Source organism: Canis lupus, chromosome 26 (genome assembly GCF_003254725.2).
Source record: "Canis lupus dingo isolate Sandy chromosome 26, ASM325472v2, whole genome shotgun sequence".
Lineage (NCBI taxonomy): Eukaryota > Metazoa > Chordata > Mammalia > Carnivora > Canidae > Canis > Canis lupus.
The window spans coordinates 11,113,352-11,136,006 of NC_064268.1; the positions used below are offsets into that span (position 1 = coordinate 11,113,352).

The 22,655-nt window shown below is 56.4% G+C and overlaps 1 protein-coding gene and 1 long non-coding RNA gene across 2 annotated transcripts; one reads left to right on the forward strand and one right to left on the reverse strand.

The window, feature by feature from the left end:
• Positions 1 to 1,083: 1,083 nt before the first annotated feature.
• On the reverse strand, positions 1,084 to 9,376 carry LHX5 (LIM homeobox 5). Its single transcript, XM_025474068.2, has 5 exons — positions 9,135 to 9,376; positions 6,883 to 7,106; positions 5,931 to 6,208; positions 5,088 to 5,253; positions 1,084 to 1,451 (listed from the first exon to the last, which is right to left on the reverse strand). Exons 1-5 carry the CDS (start codon positions 9,305 to 9,307, stop codon positions 1,084 to 1,086), a joined length of 1,209 nt encoding a protein of 402 aa, XP_025329853.1. The 5' UTR covers positions 9,308 to 9,376.
• Positions 9,377 to 9,814: 438 nt separating this feature from the next.
• On the forward strand, positions 9,815 to 18,119 carry LOC112676599 (uncharacterized). The gene is made up of 2 exons (XR_004809483.1): positions 9,815 to 9,882; positions 17,829 to 18,119. It is a non-coding gene; the product is annotated as an uncharacterized LOC112676599 (long non-coding RNA).
• Positions 18,120 to 22,655: the final 4,536 nt, after the last annotated feature.

Genomic DNA, 22,655 nt, shown 5'->3' on the forward strand with positions numbered 1-22,655 from the left:
CACTTTCAAGACCTGGTGGTTGTCAAAAGCACCCCTGCCCTCCCAATGAAGGGAGGGGCTTTATACCAATCAAGTCTGTTTTACGTGGGACCCACGAACTAGAGAAGCATGACTCTGTTTACCCGGAGGGACTGAGAAGGCAGGCACACACACCCACACACCCATACACACAAGAAAACCACACAGCACTGAGGGAAAAAAGAATTTTTTTTTTATTAATCTTTCTTTTTAAAAAAGTTGATTTTTTTTGTTTTTTGTGTTTTTTTTTTTGTTTTTGTTTTTTTTTTAGGTAAACCTCTTTCTGTTTCCCCTCCCACACTCTGCCCACCCTCCTCTTAAAAATATAAAAATGTCCAACCCCGGATAACTAGAGTACAATAAATAAACAGTAAACACAAAAACATACTTTATTTGTTTCTCCTTTATACAAAATAAGGAAACTAGAAGCGTTCGACTTCCAAAAAAGTATAATACTGTACATCCTGACGACCCAGCCTCCAGGCCCCGGGCAGGGAGGGTGGTCAACGGGCCAGAGCCCAGAAATCTCGGCGCCTTGCCCAGCGTGGGGGGGCGGGGGAGACGGGAGGAGCAGGAGGGGCGAGGGTTCCGGTCCGGCCCGGACCCCCGGGCTCACAGTCGGTGTCAAGGGGAGGAGGGGCGGGGGCGGGGTGCGTGCCCCGCGCCCCCAGCGCCGCGAGCTCCGGGCCGGCCCCTCCTGGGAAGCGGACCTTGGTCCTCGAGCGCGGCCGCCAGGGGGCGCGCGCGCGCAGGCGGCTGGGCCCTCGCGGGGACCGCCCGAGCCGCCCCGGGGCGGCGCTCGCTCCCTCTGCCGTGGGCCCCGCGGCGGGCGCGCTCTCCGCGTCTCCGCTCCTCCCCGCGCTCCCTTCTCTCTCTCTCTCTCTTTTCTCTGATCATCTTGTTTCAAAGACGGGGAAAGCAGAGTGAGAAATAAGGTTCCCGCTGCCGTTGGGAAGGCCGCGAGGGGGCAAGCCCGCCCCGCCCCCCGGCCTCGGGCCCCGGTCGGCCTCGGGCCCCGGTCGGGTCGGGTCGGGTCGGGGTCCGGGGCGAGCTCCTCCGCCGCCCTTACCACACGGCGGCCTCGTTGAGCTCGGGGTTGGGGTGCGCCAGGGGTCCGCTGTAGCCGCCCGCGCCGCTCATGGGGAAGGGCGGGCTGGGCCCGCCGCCGAACACCTCGCCGGGCAGGGGGTGCAGCGCGCCGGGCAGGCCGGGCTCGGGGCTGGGCGTGTCCGGGTGCGAGATCATGTCGGTGAAGCGGGGGTTGTCGGCGGCGTGCGGGCCGGCCAGCGGCGGCTCCAGGGCGCCCAGCGGCGTGGAGCCGGGCCCCGACGCGGCCAGGAAGCTCGAGTCGGCCGGGGACTGCGCCTGCGACGGCGGGCCGTGGGCGAAGAAGTCGTAGTTGCCTCCGGGCGCGTAGTAGTCGCCTTGGTAGTCTGCGGGGGCCGGGGGAGACGGGCAGAGTCAGGGGCGCCCGGGCCGAGGCCCAGGCCCCGCGGGGACCCCCCCCCCCGCCCCGCGCGCAGGGACAGGCCGAGCGAGCCCAGAGCCAGCGCGGGGACAGAGGCCCAGACACCGAGGCGGGACATGCACCCACCGACCCGAGGGCGCACTCGGAGACCCGGACACACGCAGAAAGAGCTGGTGACTTCAGACTCGGAGGGTCCCCGCCAGGGACCCGGTCGCGGAGAGGCAGTGAATGTCCCAGACCGCGTCTCAGAACTGGGGAGACGGCCACAGAGGGCCAGGGACACAGAGACAGCCAGAGAAGGGTCAGTGAGACATGGGCAGAGCGCAGAGAGACAGAGGAACCTCCAGACTCAGGTCAGAAAAGAGACCCAGAGGGGCCAAGCCCAAGGCAGAGACAGAGACCAGGGCGATCGCCTAGGACAAGCCGGAGAAAGAGATGAGACAACTGTGTGCTCAGAGACACACTTGTAAAAAAGGGGCGAGAGACCCAGGAGCAAAGGGGAAGGCCAGGAGAGAGAGGCACTCAGGGACCGACCAGATGAGTCAGAGAGATGCCAAAGGCGCCTGAAGTAGAGCTGGGCCGTCATGCTGGGGGGGACGGACGCCAGAGCACCAAGTGGTGGAGAGCGGGCAGCCACCTGGTGCAGCCCAGCCCGACCTGGGCCCCAGGCCGGAGCAGCGGAGAGGGGCTGGCAAATTGGGCCGGCAGACGAGGCAATGGAACTAGGAGCCCGCGAGGCTGCTGAGCATCCTCTCCTTCACCTCCGGCACCCCGCGGACCTGGCCGGCCCCCCGCCCTATCAAGGACAGCTCTGCGACCTTCTGGGTGAATGTGGGGGTCTGACAATTCGCCGCGGCCTCCCTAGACCTGACTGGAGGGAGGGCGGGCATTCGCCTGATCTCGCAGGTCCAACATTTCATGGGAGCTTCAGTGGGAAGCCTGGGTCCTTCAGTCTCACCCCTGTCCAGCCAGGACATGCAGGTTCTGAGGCATTTGGGGTCTCTGAGTCCTTTTGAGAATCTGGTGATAGCCATAAGCTCTCTCCAGAAAATTCACAAATTGCATTTTACCCGCAAAATCAGGAAGTGCGGGACTCCAGATTACAAGCCCACTCTGAATAAATTGTTTCCGCATCCACTCTCTGACCTCCTCCCAGAACTCCTTCGCACACGGTCCTTGCAAGACAGCCTCTTCCCTTCCTCCAGGTCGGCCGTGAAGGTTTGGGGTGTGGGACCCCAGGAAAGAATCACCTTGTAGCCGGCACCGGTGACAATAACCCGCTTTGTGCGGTGGGAAAACCAGCGCGCCCCCAGGCTGGGGTTTTCTCCTCGACGTCGCCCACCCCACGCTGGGTCTTTGGGTCTCGGTCGGCAGGGTGAATTCTGGACGTCCCCGGCCGCCTGCCCCCCTTCTTTCTCCAAACCCTGAAATCAGTCCAAATGGGGGGTTCCTGGAGGCGCGCCTTGTAGACGCTTTAAGCAACAGCTAAAACGGTCGCCAATTACTTTTTTTAAAAACCACTCACTCCATTCTCCCCGAAAGTGAAGGGAAAGGTTGGAAGCGGCGAATTTGGGGCCCCTAAGGGACGGGGATGGGGGACGGCCTCGGCCCGCAGCGAGTCGGTGAGCCAGCGAGGGCCGCGGCCCCCGCGCGGAGCGCGCCGCCTCCGCCCATATGGCGGCCGGGCCGGAGGTAATTGGAACAAACGCCGTCTGAAAAGGGCACAAAAGCCGCAGCTGGGGCTTTGTCCGCGCTCCCACGGGGAGCCGCCAGCCCCGCCGCCCAGCCCCTTTCTCGCCCGCTGCCGGCCGCCGCCGCCCGGATCTCCCAGCGCGGACTAGGCGGGGCTGCCTCCCTGGGGCTGGGGGGTCCTGCCCCCCATTCCGGAGAAAGAGGGGCCCGCGTGTCCAGGCCCCCCCCCCCATCCAGCAGACGCGCGGGTGGAGGAGGGGGCGGGATTGGTGGGGGCACAGCAGTCCTCGGGGAAACCTGGCTTAATTACCCAGGCGGGGAGAGATTCCGGACCGCGCCGCCCCACCACCTCCGGGCACCCGGGCGGGGATGGTGCGCGCAGCGAGGCAGAGATAGGTAGGGAGAGTTCCAGACTGAAGCCGGCCCCACGCGTCCACCCTCCGAGCTGCCCTCCCTCCGCGCCCGCAGCCCCCGGCTCCCGCCCTGCCAGCGCAAAGTCTCTCCTCCAGAAGCACAGCCGCGCAATTTGCCCTCCTGCAATTTCAGGAGCCCCCGGAGGGACCTGAAGATCTAACCGCCTAGGTCGACCCTGTACTGAAGCCTTCCTTCCTAGGTCTGCCTGCGTACCCGGCGGCGCCTACGCTACCCGTTGGTTTCGGCATTTTCTCCAAACCCACGTTTCTAAGAAAAGTCACCTCTCCCCAAACGGGGCCACTAGCCTCGGCCCCTCACCCCAGGCCCGTGGCACTGAACGACTCAGCGGAGATCTTAGGCACAGGCAGTCCTGCGGGCTCTCCAAATTCAGAGGCTCAGAAACACAACAGGGAGGTGTTTTCCTGGAGTCCAAAGGTTGGGGAAGTGCAGGGCAAGGGACTGGATTTCCCAGAGCACCTGAGGTTACCAAAAAGCCAGGATGAAGGAGCTGGGATGGTAGTGGGGGATTGGGATGGGTCGCCTAGCAGATGCAAAGGAAATGGAGCGAAATGGAGCGGTGAGGGGACCAGAGAGGAAGGAAAAGAAGAGGGAAGGAAGAAGAGAAGTGATGGAGAGGACCCAAACCCTGCGACACCCGTGACCGAATGCCTCTCTGCAAACTCCAGCTCCTTGCCGCCTATATCCCTAAAGATAGAAATTGGGGTGGGCTCAATTCCCGCACATCCAACCCCAATGAACACAGGAGTCCTGCCCAGAGCAACTGCCCCATCCTAGCTAACAGTGCCAAACGCTGAGCAGAGTCCCCGGAGGCGTGGAACAGGAGGTGCCGACTAGGAAGCTAGCTAGCAGGTGGCTGGGGCTGGATCCTGACCTCTCCATCCCTACTGCCGGCGCTCCCTCCAGTGCCAGTGTTCCTGCTGGTGCCAAGGGCCCCGCGCAACCACCACCGCGAGGCAAGGGCAGCAGGAAGGCTGTGTGTCCGGCTGGGGAGGGTGCATGTAGATTTGCAGTGCTCGCCTGGGTATGAAGCTTGGGAGTGTGTGAGCCTGTCAATCTCTTTGGGTATGTTTGTCCGTGAGTGAATCCGGGGAGTAGCGCACACCTGTGTATTGTGTGTGATCGTGTTCCTAGATGCGCATCCCTGAGGTCTCTGAACTCCAGTGTGCATGCAAGGGAGGGGCAATCATGTGTCCTGCGTGGGTGAGTGTGTTTATCTGCGTGTATCAACCGTATGGGTGAGTGAACCCATGTGTTTGATTTTGTGTCCAGGAGGTATCTATGGCTGAGCGTTCGCGCCCCTGCTGCTGTGTGTCTGTTAAGGTGTGTTCATGATTGTGTACCTTCCCCGCAGGTAGAAAGGAGGGAGGGGATCCCGGGCGGCCAACGGCAGGGGCCTCTGCCTGCGTCCTCAGTCCCCCAAACCACACGGGGCCGAGCGTAGGGCAGGGCGTTCGGGGCTTTGGGGGATCCTTACCTCCGTAGTAGGTGTACGGAGTGGACCCCAACATCTCAGACTCGTCCAAGCGGCCGCCCAGCGGACGCATGCGCCGCGGACTCCGGAAGAAGGCGTGTCTCCGGGCGCCCAGTGCGCTCAGCTGTTTCATCCTGCGTTCTTTGGACCTTCGGTTCTGGAACCACACCTGGGACAGGGCAAGGATTGTGAGCTCGGGTCCAGGGTGTCCCTCCCCTCCCTGCCCAGGCCGCCCCTTCTGGGTCCTATAGCCTCCTCCACACCAAGACTGCCCGGAGGCGGGAGCCGGGCGGATTAGGCCCCGAGAGGTGGAGAGGGGCTTCGGGGAACCAGCCAAGGGTGAAGGATTTCGCGGACCCGTGGGGCGACTCATAAAGACTTGGGCTTCCTGGTCCTCGGCCCGCCCTCGGCCTGACGGCTTTATAAAGGCCTCCCGCCCAGCACGGCTCTGGTCCCGGCCCCTCGACTTCCCAGCCGGGCTCTGGCGGGTTGTCTGTCTCCCCACGAACCAACACAGGGAGGGGGCGCGTCAAGAGCCTTGCCTCTTTCTCTGCTCCGAAAGATGGGAGGGAAGGAGGTGCCCAACAGGGCTTAAAACTCTCCCTGAACGGGGAAGGGGGCGGGATTCCGAGCAGTGAGCGACCCGCCCAAGATCCCACCGTCTTGGGCACCGCAGGACTATGCTGGATCTTTTGGTAGAAGTTTGACCAGCTGGCCCTGTCGGCGGGCTCACCCGAACTTGGTGCGCTCTTAGCCCGGAGCAAGGCCGGGAGGCTCCTCTGAGCTCCCGGGCTCCGGGGCTCAGCTGGCCGGGGGGAAGGAAGGGTGCCCCGGGCCCGCCCGCACCTGGATAACGCGCATGTTGAGGCCGGTCTCCTGTGCCAACTGTTCGCGGATGTGGCGCGTGGGCTTGGGAGTGGCGGCAAAGGCGGCCTTGAGCGTCTCCAGCTGCTTGGCTTTGATGGTGGTGCGCGGGCCGCGCCTTTTCGTGCCCGAGTTCTGCTCCTCGTTCTCGTTGTTGGCCGTCTCCTTGTCCGACGACGTCGAGTTGTCTGTCTCCTTGGGGTCGTCCTGGAGCGGGTCCTGGAGGTCCGGGGACAAACTGCGGTCCGTACAGGATGACACTGCGGGTGGACGGGACGGGAAGAGGACAGCGCCGTCAGCGGTCAGCGGTGGCCAAAGGTCTCTCCAGTCGGGTAGCTGGTCCCCAGCGACCCGGCTGCCAGCCGCTGGCGCCCGCTGTGGGTTCCCTTGTGAGCATAGCGACAGCCCCTCCCCCAGGGGTCCGGCGCCTGCCCATTCCCTCCAGGTAGGGCCAGGTCTTTGGAGGGACCCTTCTCCAGCCTTCCCGGCCCTTTTGGGCCACTGCTTGGGGAAGGGGGAGGCACGCCCTGTGGGGGAGTCTGGCCTCCGTGTAGAGGGGACAGGAGGAGGCCACGGATACATTCTGGGCCTCAGATCTTCCTCCCCCGTCTGTCCTTCCTCCAGTCCCTGATTATCATCCTTCCACTGTAGCTGCAATTACCAGGAGCTGAAAAGACTAGGAAAGGGGGGGGGGGAGAATTGTGTGGCTTCAAATGGGGGTAGCCCCTCAATGGAAGGAGAAGGGGAAAGAGCTTGTAGTCTATCCTGTAGGACCAATTCCAAATCCCTGCACCCTCCCCACCACCCTAGAAATGCCCGAAGGGAGCTCTGAGACAGACACAGAAACACACAAGGGGCCAAGTGGAGAGTGCCAGGCTGACTGTGGTGGGAAGGTCTTAGGGCCTCAGGCTGCGGAGGGGAGGAGACAGCCTACCTGAGTTGAGGCTGCCCTCCTTGAGGCTGGAGGAGCTCAGGTAGTCATCCTTGCACACAAACTTGTTTTCGTCGATGACGTAGAGCTCCTCGCCCGTGGACAGCTGCTTGTTGCACACCATGCAGGTGAAGCAGTTGAGGTGGAAGACTTTACTGCGGGCCTTGCGCACCAGGTCGCTGGGCGAGATGCCTTGCGCACAGCCGGCACACTTAGTGCCGAAACGCCTGCAGACACAACAGGGCCTGTCACCTTGGAGCAGCCCGGGGTCCCATCCTCTTGAGCTCCTGACTTCTTCCCACCCACCCTAGCCTCTGAGAAGCCCCCATGTCCACATCTGTCAAATGAGACCTGCAATCCTGTACTCTCTGGCTAGTGTGAGAGGTGAGACAAATGTCCTGGGCTCTTCTTACGGCTGGGACTCTCATGGCTTGTTCAGGTTTACTTGTACTCCACAAGGTTTAGAGAAATGGGTGCAGCCTTCAGCTGAGCACAGACCCAATGTACCCCAAGATGCTCCCCGCATCCCTGCCAGATACGCCTGGGCTGCTTGAGGCAAACTTGGCTGTCCAAGTTATTTGGCATTTTCAGCCTGGCCAGCCAGGTTTGGACCACTCCTTGGCTTTGCCTCCTGGGTCCTGTCCAGTCTGCCGGGGCCCAGGTTAGGCCAGTTGGCCTGGCTGGTAGGTCTTAGCAATGGGGTGGGGAGCTCCCCTCCCGAGCTGGACCTGAGCAGGACGGAAGGCATCTTTCGCTGATTCCCAATGCCACCGGCACTGGAGGCCTTCCAGTCCCCACTCTGGGACCCGTTGGAGCTACTTGGTCCTGTGGACAGCAGGGCCTCAGAAACTGTGGAGTCTGGAAAGCAGGGATTGAGTCTTCAACCCCCCTAAAATCTCTGGCCCTGGCAGGCATCAGGAGAATGTGACTAGAAGGCAGTCCTAAACCTGCATGGCAGGTACACAGGATCTCTCAAATTCCCCCCCCTTTCCCGCGTTCCTGATCTAAATCCTTTTCTTTCTCTCTTGAGCGCTTGGAGAAGGCCAGCCTCCCCCAAAATGGGTGGTGCAGGCGAGCACTGGGAGGGGTGAGGTGCAGGTGGAGAGGGAGAGCAAGGGCCCGGGACCTTGGGGCCCCACATCTACTCATACCCATGTCTCTAAACAGGGCGAATTTGGGTGACGTTGATGTAGTGAGGGCATTAGAAGCCATAAGTCACTTTTGGCCTTATCCGGCAGCGTAATTGGCCATATGCACCTTATCAAAAATCATTAGGCACTTTGCAAGCACCGCCACATTAGGGGCCTCGGGCCTCCGGAGCTAGGGAGTTTACACGTGTAAAGCTGTGGCTGACATTTTCTCCTATTCAAATTCCCTAGTGCCGAGCCGTTGGGGCCGGGGAGCAGCCTTTCTCCACGCTGTTAATCACGCCCCCCTTCCCTCGGTGCCCGGAATTCACAGGCACAAAGCCGGCTCTGGGCGCCTGGCAGAAGCAGGCAGGGCTGAGCCGCCAGAAAACCCACAGCCTTCCAGGCCAGCCCTTGGAGGTTCCCAGCTGGGGAAACTGAGGCTCTGGCTCACCTGAGGACCCCTGTGGGCAGCCAAGGGGAGGTGACACATCACAGACTGGACCCTGGAGGTCCTGATTCTCAGCTTCGATTTTTGTTTGTACATTTCAAGATGGGAGAAAATGTTTAAGGAGTTGGTGGGGTGGGGGGCAAGGAGGAGAAGGTTCCCTCCCCCCATCATCAGAGGAGATCTTCCTGGCTGAACCCCCTTGGAGTTGGGAAAGTTTCAGCTTGTCCAGGAGGGCTCTGGGGCCCTGGCCCGCCGGGCGTCAGCCCCTGGGCTCCTGCTTTCTGCCCAGTGGGAGAAGCCTCCAGCAGCCCCTACCTTAGGCAAAAATTCTCACTGTCTCAGAACCGGACTTGAACTTCCACCCTGGGGTCGCAGCTGCGGGGAAGGAGCAGAGACGCGTGGGGAGCAAGTTTGTCAGGGCTTCTTCGCCCTGCCCCGCCGCGGCTGCAAGCCGGCCTGCCGGAGCGAACTAGAGACAGCGAGGCAGCGTTCTTCGTACTCCGCCCGGGCTCGGGCGCTTTCCTGGACCAAGGACAGGACGAGAGCAGTGGGCTGCCCCGCTTCCCATTTAAGCTTGCGAGCCCAGGAGGCCGGTTTCGCGGTCTCCCCTTCCCGGGCGCCCCGGCGGAGCGCGCGCAGGGCGGGCGCGCAGGCGGCGGGGCGGCGCGGCCTCTTACCTGAAGAAGTCGTTTTTGCAGTAGAGCTTGCCCTCGCGCGAGAAGCACTTCTCCGAGAGGTTGGTCTTACACTCGCAGCACTGAACGCATTTGATGTGCCACGCGCGGTCCAGCACGTTCAGCAGAAAGCGGTCGAGGATGGGCCGCTCGCAGCCGGCACAGTGCACCATCATAGCGCCCCGGCGGCTCGGGCCGCCCTGCCCTCCCTTTGGGCCCCCGGCCCTCGGGCCCCCAGGCCCCGCCGCTGCGCTCCGCCTCTTATCTCGGCCGCCGCCGGGCGAGTCCGGGCCGGACCCAGACTCAGCCGGTCAAGTCCTTGGGTGATCGCTGGCCTGGCGCTGGGCTGCCCGGGGTGGGGTGGGGAGGGGTGGCTTTCACAGCCTCATGCCTCGGGCCGCGCGCCCCAGTGCTTGTTCCGGGCTCCCCCAGGTATCTTGGGTGGCTAATGGCCTCGGTGCTGCGGAGCGGCTTTCCCCGGTGGCGGAGGCGCCGGCACTTTCCCCCACTTTCAAGCGGTCCCGATCCTCATCTTTGTCTGGCCGCCGCCTAATTCGCGCATCCTTATTCAGATTTGGTGACGTGGCGCGGCACGTAGGGGGCCCGGCGGCCAATGGGCGCGCGGTGGCCATGGCAACCTCTTAAATTTATAGCATATCTAAATTGGCTACAGCGTTGCGGTCCGGACAGAGCAAAAAAAACAAGGCATCAGTATTGTTGAGTATTAGCTTGTACCTGGTTCGGAGGCTAAGTAAGTATTTACCTTCCAGTTTGGGGCTGGGGGCGGGGTGGGGGGCCGCGCGATCTGAAAACTGCATCTCCCTTCTCTCTTCCCACAAATATTTGGGGGCCGGGATTCCAGGGCCTAGTGGGAGAGGGGCCCTGCCCCGTTCGCCATCCCCGGAACTTGCAGAAGTTGCCCGAAGCCCGGAGCGCGCTCTGCGTCCGCCTCCTCTTCCCTAGTCCAGCTCGCCCAGATTGGATTCTCTCTTCCCCGCGTCCCTGGGGTTTGCGCCCAGGAGCTGCGACGGCGCGGTTCACGGGGCTCCCAGAGCCGGGCCGGCTTCTTTTGTCATACACGGAGCTGGGGCCCAGCCCAGCCTTTCTCACGGACACAGAGGGAGAGAGAGAGAGAGAGCGAGAGAGAAAGAGAGAGAGCGAGAGAGCAAGCGAGCGTGAGAGCGAGCCGCGCTGTTTGGGTATCTTTCCCTTTGCAGGCCCAGGCCCAAGTTGGGGGAGGGTGTCATCTGGCCTGGTCCCGGACCCCGGAGTTTCAGGCCTGAGCGCTCGCACCATGGAGTTCTGGGGGAGACTTGGGGAGATCAGGGCAGACTGGTCTTTCTGAAGCCTGATCAGAGGTGGCGTTCACCAGTTCACCACGTCTCTCCTTTCCTCGTCGCACTTTCCAGATCCCGGTCAGCCAGTCAGGGCACCGTGGTGAGTGGGTCCCACTGCCGCATCCGGAACGCCAGAGATTGCGTGGGTGCTGCTTGCACACGCAGCGCGTGCGGGCTGCGTGTGCAAGTTGCAATCTACGTAGGACGCAGAAAGAGCGGTTCGTTGTTAGGGAGCTGAGGGTCTGGGGAGTATGTGTGTGTGTGGTGGGGGGAGGGGGTAAGCGGGTGCTTGCAGGTGCCTGTGAAGAGGGAAATGTGGGTCTGGGGGACGGAGGGAGAGGCCAGGCCTCCTTTCCCACGGGGCCAACCTGGCGACCGTGCACTCCAAGTTAGGGAGGCCAGGCAGGCTCCGCAGGATTTTTCCATCCTGCTCATCGGCTGCAGGCTAACCGAATAGGTAGGCCCTGGGCTGGAGCCAGAGAAGTGTGTTTGTGCCAAGACTTGGCTGTGAATGTGTGTTTGGGTGCATTTATTGAGTTTGTTAGTCTATATTTGCTGTTTGAGAATTGCATTTTTGTCTGTTTATAGTTAGTAATCAATCATGTGAGTAATTTTGGTTTGTGTCTTTTTTGTGCAAATTTGTGTGCTTGTATTCGTGTGTAGCTCAGCTGTGTATATTAGTCTGTGCGTACTTATTTTTGTTGGTCTGTGTATATGCATGTATGCTTACTTTTGGACACTGGAATGTAAGGGTGTTTGCATGCATGAGTGTGCATCTGTGTACGATTATTGTGTATGTGTGCCATCACGTTGCTGTGCAAGTGGACTTAAAAAAAAATCTGGATGTGTGTGTTTGTGTGTGGGTGAACGTGTGCATGCTGGAGACCTCGTGTGCATCTGACTGAGCTGGGCTGAGTGTGTTTGTGAGTGCAGAATTTGTGGATCTGTGTTTGTGTGCCAGTCACTATTTGTGTGGATGGCAGTGTTTTTGTTTATGTGACTCCTGTAGGTCTGGGGGGTTCGTTGTGTGTGTATTCCTAGCATCACCTTTGTGGATTTGGCAGGGGCAGGATTTCTGGATGCCTGTGTTGGGGCATTTGGTGGAGGCACAGAGATGCTTAGAGATGCTTACTTCTCTCTCTGTTCCCGTCCAGGCCTAGCGCTGTCCCCCACAGTCTCTAGGGGAGATGATCTGGCCGGGGACAGGAAACTGACAGATGCTGGTCACCAGGTGGGACACTGACCCGCAGCTGGGTCTCTGAAAAGAAGTCCCCAAATCGGATAGCTTCTGCCTGATGGTGCTGTTACTCCATCTTCGGGCTTGCCCAGGGACAGGTGTCTATACCACATAGCAGCTTAGCGGTGTGGCTGGTTAGAGCCTGGCTCGGCCAGGAACAAGTAGACTGGATCTTGCCAGGTCCCCCAGGCCCAGCTGGGAGAGCTCCAAGAGCCCCAAATGAAACCACAGTTTCTGGAAGTGCCGGGCCGTGCCCGCCTGCAGCGCAGGATCCAAGAGAACCAAGACCACAGGAGGAGAGAGGCGTCAGGCTGGACATGGAGGCCAGTTGGGTTGCCTACTCGCCCTTTGTTTCATTGGGGTTTCTCTCTCCCGCGTTCTCTGCACATCTGTTTTCCTTTCTGTCTCCTTTTCTCGCTTACATTCAGCCTCTGTTCTCTTTCTGTTTCCCTTTCCCTCTGTTTTCCCCCCCCATCACTTTCCTTCTTGATTTCGCTGGTTTTATTTCCTTCCCTCTGCCTCTGCTGGGGTAGCCAAATCCAGCACCCGGCTCAATGCTGCAAAGAACAATTTTCATCGTGCACCATACAGCTATTGGGGTGCTCGAAGACTCACATACAGTCATTAAAAGCCCCCATCTGATGGCCTCTGCCCTGCTCTGGACTAGGCACCTGGAACCCACTCTCCTCCAACCCCTTCAGCCCCCCCAAACCATGGTCCAGTACCCCGAGAGCCGAGTTGCTCTCAGCCCTGGCTTTGCCAACCCTGCCCGGCTGCTGGGTGCTGTGTGCCGGGTTCCACGTGGGACACATCCACCCACCCTCACTCACCTCCTGGATGTGCTTAAATGCCAATGCACAGCCAGGCCACAGCAGTTAAGATACCAGGTTAGGGAGGTAGCAGGAACTGGGGACAGTCTCATAGAGCAGCTCTGGTTCATCCCGAGCCTGAGCTTGGATGTTGTGAGGGGGCTGAATGCCCAATTGCAGGAGATGAGGGTACTGCTTCCAGAAGCCTTGGTCTGGCCTTCTGCCTCCTATAGCTGAGTTTACCCATCCTGTCCAGGTCACAGCCTCCCCCGCCAAGTCACCTTGGGGGCCTCAGCACAGCCCAGCCCCAGTCCAAAACCTCCATGCCCCAGCCCAGCTGCAGGAAAGCCTGCTTGGCCTCTGCCAGCTCTCCACCTTCCAGGGTGCACAGCATCGAAAAAACGCCAGCAGACCAACTATTAGACGAATTATCCCGCCCTAACAGCGCTAACAGATGGCGACCAGGCAGCGAAATCCCCTCCTATATGTAACTAATAAACCGCTTGTGTCTTAACAGGGTAATGCATGGAGACGCAATGTCACTTATACAAGATGTTGATGGAATTTACTATATAAAAATCTTCCTCCTAGACTAAAGAGTATCAACATTACAACTCGACAGACGGCGGCGGGATAAGTAAAACAGACAAAAGACAAACAAGATAATAATCTGTTTCCAATCACTTAAGCCCTGTAGAGTTAGTAATATGCGGTTTGCATATTCCCCCTTGAGTTCGGTAATTAATTACCGGCGAAGAGGCACACACCCGTCCGGGGTGGGAGTTTTGAGGCGCGCTGAGCTGGGGCTTGGTGGGGGCGTCTTTCCTGTCTTCTTCAGCCCGGGACGCAGGGCAGAGGCCGGAATGGGGACTCTTCGGGGCTCCTGGAGCTGACCTACCCTCCGGCTAAAGAGAATTTTCGGTTGCGCCTCCCTACTCCTTCTCGGAAACTCTCTTGCCTGGGGGGACGGGGATGGGGAATTTCTGCAGCCCAGCAGGAACCTGGGGCTTTTCCGGCGACCAGAGTATCTCCCTTCGCCCCTCTGAAGGCATCCCTCCCTTTGAATGGGGCAGAGCGGCTTGCTTTCTTGGGGAACGCGCGCTCTGAGGGAACCGGAGGGGCGCGCCCCTCGTCCTCCTCTCCGCGTGGCGTCTCGGGCGGCTCAGCGGGTCCTCTCCCGACTTCGATCATTACCTCCCCCCAACCCCCCAGCCAAACGCATCCTCCGCATCCCCCCCCCGCCCCCCCGGCCCCCAAGAGCCAGCGCGGCTTTAACATTAAACAAACGCAGCGAGCGCCTTAGAGCTGCGCTCTCGGCCGGGTGTGCGCGGCGGCGGCGGCGTTACAAATTGTAAATTTAAATTGCTCGCCGGATTCATTACCTCCCCTCTTTGATTTCAGCCAGCCGTGAAAAATTATACTGGTGTACCACTGAGAAACTGTTTTGCCGCAAAGAGCCCGCGCCTAATCACTGGCTTTCTCCCTCCGACAAAAGTGTAATTATTTTGTTTGGGGTGTAAATATAGGCCGCGCCGCGCACACACACTCAGCGTCCCGCCGCGCCGCCGCGCACTGCCCGCCGCCGCGCGCATCGGCCCCGGCCCCGGCCCCGGCCCCGGCCCCGAGCAGGAGCGAGCGTGGAGGCGAGGCCCCGCGGTCCCCAGGCCCCAGGCCCCAGGCCCCCGGGCCCCCGGGCCGGACGACAGCGGCGGGCTCGGCGCTCCGGCGAGACCCAGAGAGCCGAGCCGGCCGGCCAGGTCCCCAGCTCCTGTCCTGCTCGGGGGTTCGAGTTTGCCCGACGACGCCCAGAAACGTGTGCGCCCCGGCTCGCCTCGGTGGACGCCGGTGAGGCGTGATGCGTGCGTTAGGGCTCGGGCTCAGGCCTCGGGCTCCCCGCAGGGATGCAGAAGGAATGTGGGGGTGGATGAGCCTTCCGGGAGCCCCGAGGGGGCGGCCACCTGGGGGCAGCCCTGAGTCCAGGCAGGGAAAGTATCCGGGCCTGGGCGTCCCCAAGAGAGCCGGCGGCATAGGCGGAAGAACCCTGGAAGACCGGGGCGCGATCAGGCCGATGTGCCCCCTAACGCTCCGCCTTGGACTGCTCGGTTTCCAGAACATCTCTGCGGGGTGCAGGGCCTTCCTGTCAGTTGAATTGCGCACGGCTTAATTAACGGTCTCGTTAACTGGGCAGGCCCGACCTGGAACGTTTAATCAAAAAGGCAGGGAATCCCTCTGCTTGCTTCCTTCCTTCCTTCCTTCCTTCCTTCCTTCCTTCCTTCCTTCCCTCCCTCCCTCCTCCCTTCCTTCCCTCCCTCCCTCCTCCCTTCCTTCCTCTATTTATCCATTCAACAACAGCACTCCTCCCCAAGCTCCCTTCCTCCCCCCAGTCTCCTCCCGATCTCCTCCCGACCGACCGGCTGGGAGGGGGCTCTTGAGTTTGAACTAAACCCCAGCCCAGTATCTGGACTGGGACTTCAAGGGGCCTGTGGGGTGCCAGCCAGCAGGTGTTGGGTGGCTTTGGAACAGGCACTGGGGCCAGAAGGCTGTGTCAGCCCCATGGGGGCCAGGAGTCCGGCAATCACTGGTGGCTGGCTGGGCAGCCCTACCAGGCGCCAGGGGCAGGTCTGGCATCTCTGGGAGGGAGCAGGTAGGGAGGACAGTGGCTGAACAGCACTTTCAGGTTGTAGGATATCCAGTCCTAAAGTGAGTGCATGTGCTAGTGGGCTCTGGCCAGCTTAGAGACCCCGACGATTTTTGTGGCCAAGGCCGGTGTAGTGGTCCCTCTCTCCTTCCTGCAAGCCCCCTCCAGGAATGCACCCTCCCAGTGGCCCCACACGCCAGGCTGTTGGGCCAGCTCCTGCAGGCTGTATTTCTTAGGTTCTACAACCTAGGGCTGAACTCAGACTCCCAGTCACTAGGAGGACAGAGTCTGGGGCTAATTGCTGGGGGCCAGAGGGGTGTTGAGGAGGACAGAAAGAAAGGTGCAAGCCAGACTCCCAACTTGTGAGGAAAACACCGAGGCTTTTGTTCAGAGAGGGAAAACCCTGCACATGGTGCTGAGCTGCAGGGCTGAGCGACAACTGCCCACCGAAGTGCATTTCCCAGGCAGCCTGATAGGCTGAAGGTCTGAGCTGAAAACCACCGGGACCCTCATCCTTGCCCCTGTTGTGGGCCTGGAGCCCGGCCCCAGCTGTTTGGCATCGGAGGGCAGGCAGGACTGAAGGCTGGGGAGCTGTAGTTGCTGCTTCTCTGGCCCCATTGAGCGTATCTTAAGGTGGAGACCATCCGCCAGTGTGTAGGAAGCCGTTTCTACGATGAGGCCTGTCACCCTGCTCCATCTCTGGAACACAAATGGGGAGAGCTTTCCAGGGGCCCTAACATTCACATTAAGGATTCCCTAGACTTTCTAATTTCCCTCCCTCTGACCAGTTAGTCTGCGTTTGACTCTGTATCTTGCTGTCCTTTTTTTTTCTCTTGGTCTTTTCCGTGGTCTCGATAACATTGACCCCCTTCTCTCCCCATTCTATCCCACCTCCTCTCCCCGCCCCTCCCTATCTCACCTTCTTTTTGTCAACCTAATATGGGTTCCTTTATAATTCGCCCGACTTTGGCAGCCCGGGCATGGGGTGTGTGTGTGTGTGTGTGTGTGTGTGTGTGTGTGCACGTGCGCGCGTGCGCGCGTATTTCTCGGCTGCTAATGATTGTGTGTTGATAGAGTAAAGCAGTGGCCTCATTAGCCTTTGTTTAGAAGGTGTTAAAAGGGAAATCTGCATCGGAAAGCCGCGGTTTACACTGCAGCAGGGCTGAACCGCGCGCCGGAGCGGGCTGGGTGGGTGGGTGGATAGGGGGGCGTCCTCTCCCCACCTCTAAGCGCCTGCCGCGGTGGACCTGGGGAGGGGGGAGGGGCCCAGGGAAAGCGACCCCCAGCTCTTTCCTCCCAAGGCGAGTATGTTTACCCCGCTGTGCGCCCTTCTGCTCCGTGGGGACCTCAGCGGGGACCGCGCTTTCTCTAAAACTCTTTTGAGCTGCCCAACAGTGTGCGGTGGCCTTTCTCCTCTGGGTTTCTTGGGGGAGGAGGAGGGGGAAGGACAGAATGCTGCTTCGGAAAAAAAAAATTCCAGGGATTTTTTTTTCCCCCTCTTGAAGGGGATGGAGAGGAATCTTATTTTGGAGGTGGATACCAATCCATCCACAGTGTCTGGACTGGGCTCCGGGTCTTCTGGCTGGTTGGTTTGTGGCGATATCTCTGTGCTCCAGACGCTGGTGTGGGGGCCGTAAGCTTTAGATCTGCAAGAGTCCTCTTTCCGTCTTTCTTTCCTACTAGAATATTTGCAGATGGCCAGAGGAAGTCTTCCTTGTACAGGAGGCTCATTCTTAAACTTTCCTTATCTATACTCCCACCCTAGAGCTCCACCTGGGTAACAGATTCTGTGAAAACAAAACGTAGCTTGGCTGGCTGACTTCTCTGAGGCTTGGCGAAAGGCAGAACTTTATTGAAACTGGGCTTCATTCTCTCTCTCTCTCTCTCTCTCTCTCTCTCTCTCTCTCTATGTATGTTTAGTGTAAGATTTGGAGAATGAGCTTCACACACAGGGCATTGCCCACCCCCTCCGGGAAGCAAGGTTTTAGGCAAAGGAGAACACGAGAAGAGATTCTTTTTATCCTGGATCCTACGAAAGGGCCCAGAAAAAAAAAAAAAAAGTATTTTGAGCAGCCTCTGTAGGTGAGGCTTGTTGAACTCAGAGCTAGATGCTTTCTCTAGTGAAAGGGAGAAAAATTGAGGCTGAATTCGTGTGGCCGGATGTATGGTTTCTGAACATAACATAATCCATTGCTTTTTCCAGGCTTAGTTTGAATTGGAAAAAAAAACCCCTCTCTCATCTTTCTGGCTCCCGTCTCCCAGTGGTGGTTTTTCCCTTCCTGGGTTTGATGCTGTGGGTCTTAGGCCAAGCTCAGCTGGTCTGGGCGTCCTTGTGTGTTCACAGCTCGGGATGCGCACCAGCGAACCGTTCGACATCCCAGGCTTTCCCCCCCCCCCCCGCCCCCCGAAGGCTAGGCGTTGTCTAGGGACAGATGTGGGAGGCTGGGGCCTGGGACAGTGACAGTGAAACGAATTCCAAAGGCAATCTGAACTCGCCACGGCGACACCCCAGCCCCCAGCACCATGTAGACAGGAGGGAGATTCCCGGAGAAGCCAAGTTAAAATCGGCCGCCGCGATATCGTGGGATGGGATCAGGGCCGAGTTCGGAGGATGCGGGGAGAGGAAAGGAAGCCTTTCTCCCTCTGCTATGCGCTCTCTCTCTCTTTCCAAAGCAGGTTTGGTGGAGTGAGAAGCGGGCGCGCCAGCGGTGGCTGCCGGGCTGAGCGCGGGCGCTGGAGTTTGGACCAAGACAAAGACGGGAGCTGTCCGCGGTGCTGATCCCGCCGCGCCGCCAAGGGGCAAACGGGCTCTTGGAACCTGCCCTCTCCCTCTTTACCCCGTCCTTTTGTCTTTCCTTTATTCTGTGATTTTCTCCCTCTCCTACGTTTATTTCCCCCCTTTTGTCTTTCCTTAGAACCCGAGCCCTGTACAGGTATATATCAAAGAACAAAACAATTGACTAAAAACGGTGTCTTCTCCTTTCTTTCCAAATAAATGATGTGAGAAAGGTTTATTTCAAACATAGTCTAAAACAGTTACACGTAGCTATCTCTAACCCCAAAGAAATGAAAATTCATGCTTAAAACAATAGAACTGAGCAATAGTGAATGCTGTGAATCTGCCCTTTGATTTATTCTGAAGAAGAGGCTAGGGGTTTAGACATTTTAGTTTCAGGAAAATCATATCCTTGGCACCTGAACTATGAAGGTTCAAAAATATAAGAGCTGGGGAGGATTGGTGGCCAAATATGAAGGTGAACAGACTAAGGCACTTGCCTATAAGTCAATAGATGGCTTGTGAGGGGCAAAGCATGGACGGTAAGTTGACTTAACCGTTTGAGGCCAAGATGAGATCTGAAAGGATAACGATCTTCAGGATTATTAAGATGGAAATGGTTCTTTTTGAAAGTTTGGATACAAAAGGGTTAATCTGGTGTTTCATTTTCTAAATGTGCACCGTGTTATCTAGATGCCAGGCATGGTGTATAACCAAGCATCGATTCCTCTGCTCAAATTTTATGCAGCACTTGTCTAAAGAAGTTTGTGCAGGGGAGAAAAAAACCACATACTCCCTCTGGAGGGGGGGGGGCTTCCACCCATATTAATGCACACAGATCTGTATACATTCCTTCTGGCGTCTCATAGATACACTGCTTCCCAGAGAGCTCAGATACCCTGGGGCCACTTCTTCGTGTGGTCTTCTCTCAACCCTCCAAGCCTCCCCACTGCAGGGGTGTCAGCTAAGCCAGGTTGTAAGCATCGTCCATACATCTGGAGAGAGGTCCCTGTGAATTCAATGGGGTAGATTCATTCTAGCTCCCCACCTGAGCATTCTAGAGCTAATTTGCCCATAAAGGCAGAGGAACCAGAATTCTCAAATGGGGATAATTTGTAATAGAGGGTTGAATCTCTGGATTGGGATAATGAACCCCAGTTCCTCCAAGCCCTGACTGTTAAAACTACTGCAGATCTTTCATTAAGACCCAAACAGTCATCCATCTGGATCATACACCTTTCAACCTCTTAAAATGCAAAATCTCATAGTGCCAGGAGAGAAACCCTCACCTTAAGTGAGTAAAGGAGAAATGAAAAAACAAAACAAAACAAAAAACCCAAAACAAAACCGAACCATGTATTGAGTGACCGCTATGTGCATTTGATTCCTAATCTTCGGTAAGATTCTGAAAAGTAGTAGTTATTTATCATGGCTCCATATTGCAGTTGAGGAATTTGAGGCTCAGAGATGTTCCTTAAGTTTCTTATGGTTACACAATGATTCTAACCTAGGTCTCATTGGTTCTGGAACCTATGCTTGTTCTCATACCCCATGCTTTTTTGGAGGCCATACGGATGGTTATACTGGAGGTTATATCAGTGATTACGCTACCATAGTCCCTTTGGGTTCCCCAGTCATCATGGCCTTTGGAAGTTGGTTCAAATTCCACATCTGAAAGCAAGAAAAAGAATAGAGAAGACAGAGGACCCTCCATTCATGTGGCTTAGGTGGGTTTTCACAAAACGTGAAAAGGATCCTGTGTCATCCTGGACCCACATCTGAGAGTCATCCTTACCTCCCCCATTCTCTCCTACCTTGTATCCGATCCATCAGCAAGTTCAGTTAGCTCTGCCTCCAAATATATTCCAACCCATCTACTTCTCACCTTCTTCTTCATTATCACCCTAGTCTAAGCCACCATCATCTCATTTGTTTTATAACAGTAGCCTCCTGACTGGTCTCCCTGTTTCTTCTATCCTTGCTCTCCTCTGCAATCCATTCTCTACACGATAACTAAAGTTATATTTTAAAATCATAAATCAGATCTTGTCATTCTTCTGCTTTTAGCCCTCCAACGACTCCCTAGTGCACTTGGAATAAAATCCATACTCCTCACCTTGCTCTGCAGGGCTCTTTGTGATTGGCTCCTACCCATCTCTGTAACATGCTCCCTCTTCATTGGCCCTCCTGCTGTGCCTCACACACTTCTCATTTCTTCTCCAGGCCTTTGCACTTGGCTTACCCCTCTACCCTCAGGTCCTTATGATATTTACTCCCTCTTATTTCTTAGATCTCAGCTCAAATGTCAACTCCTCAGAGAAGTGAGGAGCCACCTTAGCTAAGCACCCCAACCTCAGTCACTCCCTACCTCTTTGTCAATCTTCTTTATACCCCTTATCAATATCCAGAATTATCCTATGTATATTTTTAGGTGCACATTATCCGTCCTTCTTCATAAAATATCAGTTCTTTGAGGGCAGAGACTGTGTTCATCTTGTTTACTATTGAACCCCTTGTGCCCAGCCCAGGACCTCAGATATAGCTGTCCAACACCTATGTGTCAACTGAATGGATAATGAATGAATATATAGATGACCCACATGGTACAGAAGTGAATGGAGATGGATGTGCAAAGCTGAGGAAGGGCTGAACTTCATTTACCCATCTTCTGGATCCTACAACTGGAGGAGCTGACTGGGTGGGTTCCCAGTATGGAAACAGGAAGAAAGAAGTTTCCCCAAAGACCCAAAAAGGGTATGAAGTCTTTAAGTGGATTCTGAAGACCAGATACAGGATCAAATTGGGGTGGAGAATCAGGTTTATGCCTTGGAGAGTGATTTTTATTTGTTCTTGTTGGGTCTGAAGCCTTCTCTTGGTTATAAACAAAAGGGTGATAAAGGAAAAAGCACAACAAATCACAAGATATCTAAATTATAAAATCTTTTTTGAAAAGTGTAGTCAGTCCTGCTTGTGAAGAAAGGTATTAAGTGTGTTAATGGCTTTGACTCTGGAGCCCAATTTCCCTGGGCTGGACTCTGGCTCCATTGCTTACTAGCTGTGTGATATGGGGCAAATCACTTAGCTTCTCTGTTCCTCAGTTTCCTCATCTGTGGAATAGAGATAAAAGTAGTATGCCTGTTTTATAGAGTGGTGATGAAGGATTGCTCTAGTTTGTTTTATTTGTATTGGAGTTTGGTATAGCAGAGGAAAAGGGGAGCCGAGTATGTTCGGGGATGCGAGTGGGGAAGATGATGGTACAAACTGAATACAAAGGGAAAAGATGAGATTCGTCTTTAAGATCTGATTTTCTCCTTTAAGAGCTCTTTTTTTACCTGTCAATGTAGAAGACAGCTCTGAAGTTAGAGGGCCTGGCTTAGAGTCTTAGTCACATTGCTGACCAGCTCAGTCATGGCAGGAAGGAACACTCAGCCTCTTTGATCCTCAGTCTTCTCATTTGTAAAATGGGCCATAATTGTGCCTGCTTCATAGGGTTGCCTGGAGCATTTGAGGAGATGATATTTGGGAACCTGGATAGCATCCAGCTTTCTGGTAGTTAGCTGCTATTGCTGGGTCTTGTTTGGAACCTATTTTCTTTACTTTTTACAAAGAGAAATGTCTCTTTGAGCAGGTGAAAGTGAGTGAGACCATTTTGTTGGACCTTGAGATAGAATAGGAAGGTGAGAGTTAACTTCTGGGAGGAAGGTATAAATAACTATGTGCTTGGAGTCATTAAAGGGTCTTCTAGGGGCACCTGGGTGGCTCAGTGGTTGAGTGTCTGCCTTTGGCTCAGGTCGTGATCCCTGGGTCCTGGGATCGAGTCCCACATCAGGCTCCCTCACAGGGAGCTTGCTTCCCCCTCTGCCTGTGTCTCTGCTTCTCTCTCTGTGTCTCTCGTGAATAAATAAATGAAATCTTAAAAAAAAAAATCTAATCCCACGGCTGGGGCTGGCCCAGTTTCAGATAGAGCTGGTTCCCAGAGGCCTTATCTGGGCCACTGTGGTTGCTTTCACCCTTCAGAGGAACTATCCTTTACATAATGGAAGTGTTCTACAAAGACATGTCTCCATCCTGCAATGGTCAATGTCACCAGGTATTAAATGCAGTACTGGAATGTGACATTAAGATAATTCTCCTGGTGAATCCTTTTGTTAAGTTAATGATTACCCCCTAATCTGTAGCATTAAAAAATTTACTGAGTCTTTTTAGGTGCCTGACATTGCGCTATGCATTGCAATGATCCATGTGAAACATGTCATCTTGTTGCATTCTCAGAATAGCACTAGGAGGCAGACCCCATTTTACAGGTGGAGAAACTAAGAGAGGGGAAGTCACACAGCTGATGAGTGTCAGAGCCCACCATCCAGATTTGTACCTGGATCTGAATTTCTGGCCACAGTGCTAATCAATCTCTCTCTCTCTCTCTCTCTCTCTCTCTCTCTCTCTCCCTCGGAAAATTTAAAAGAAAAAATGTCACCATATAATATGGGCTGCCCATGCAAATCTTCTGTGAAGAAGTGATGCACAAATGTTAGCTGTGAACAGAGCAGCATTTCTTTCAGTGTGGTCCCCCTGTTGGTGCATCTCATTGACACATAGTCAAAAAGATCCTCTGATGAAATTGAAGTGGGGTGGAGTCTCCCTTTCTCTGAGTAACACCAAGGAGGCTTTCCTTTTCCTCTTCTTGGGTTCTTCACTCTTTGGCTGACTCTGGAGACCACCATTTCCTA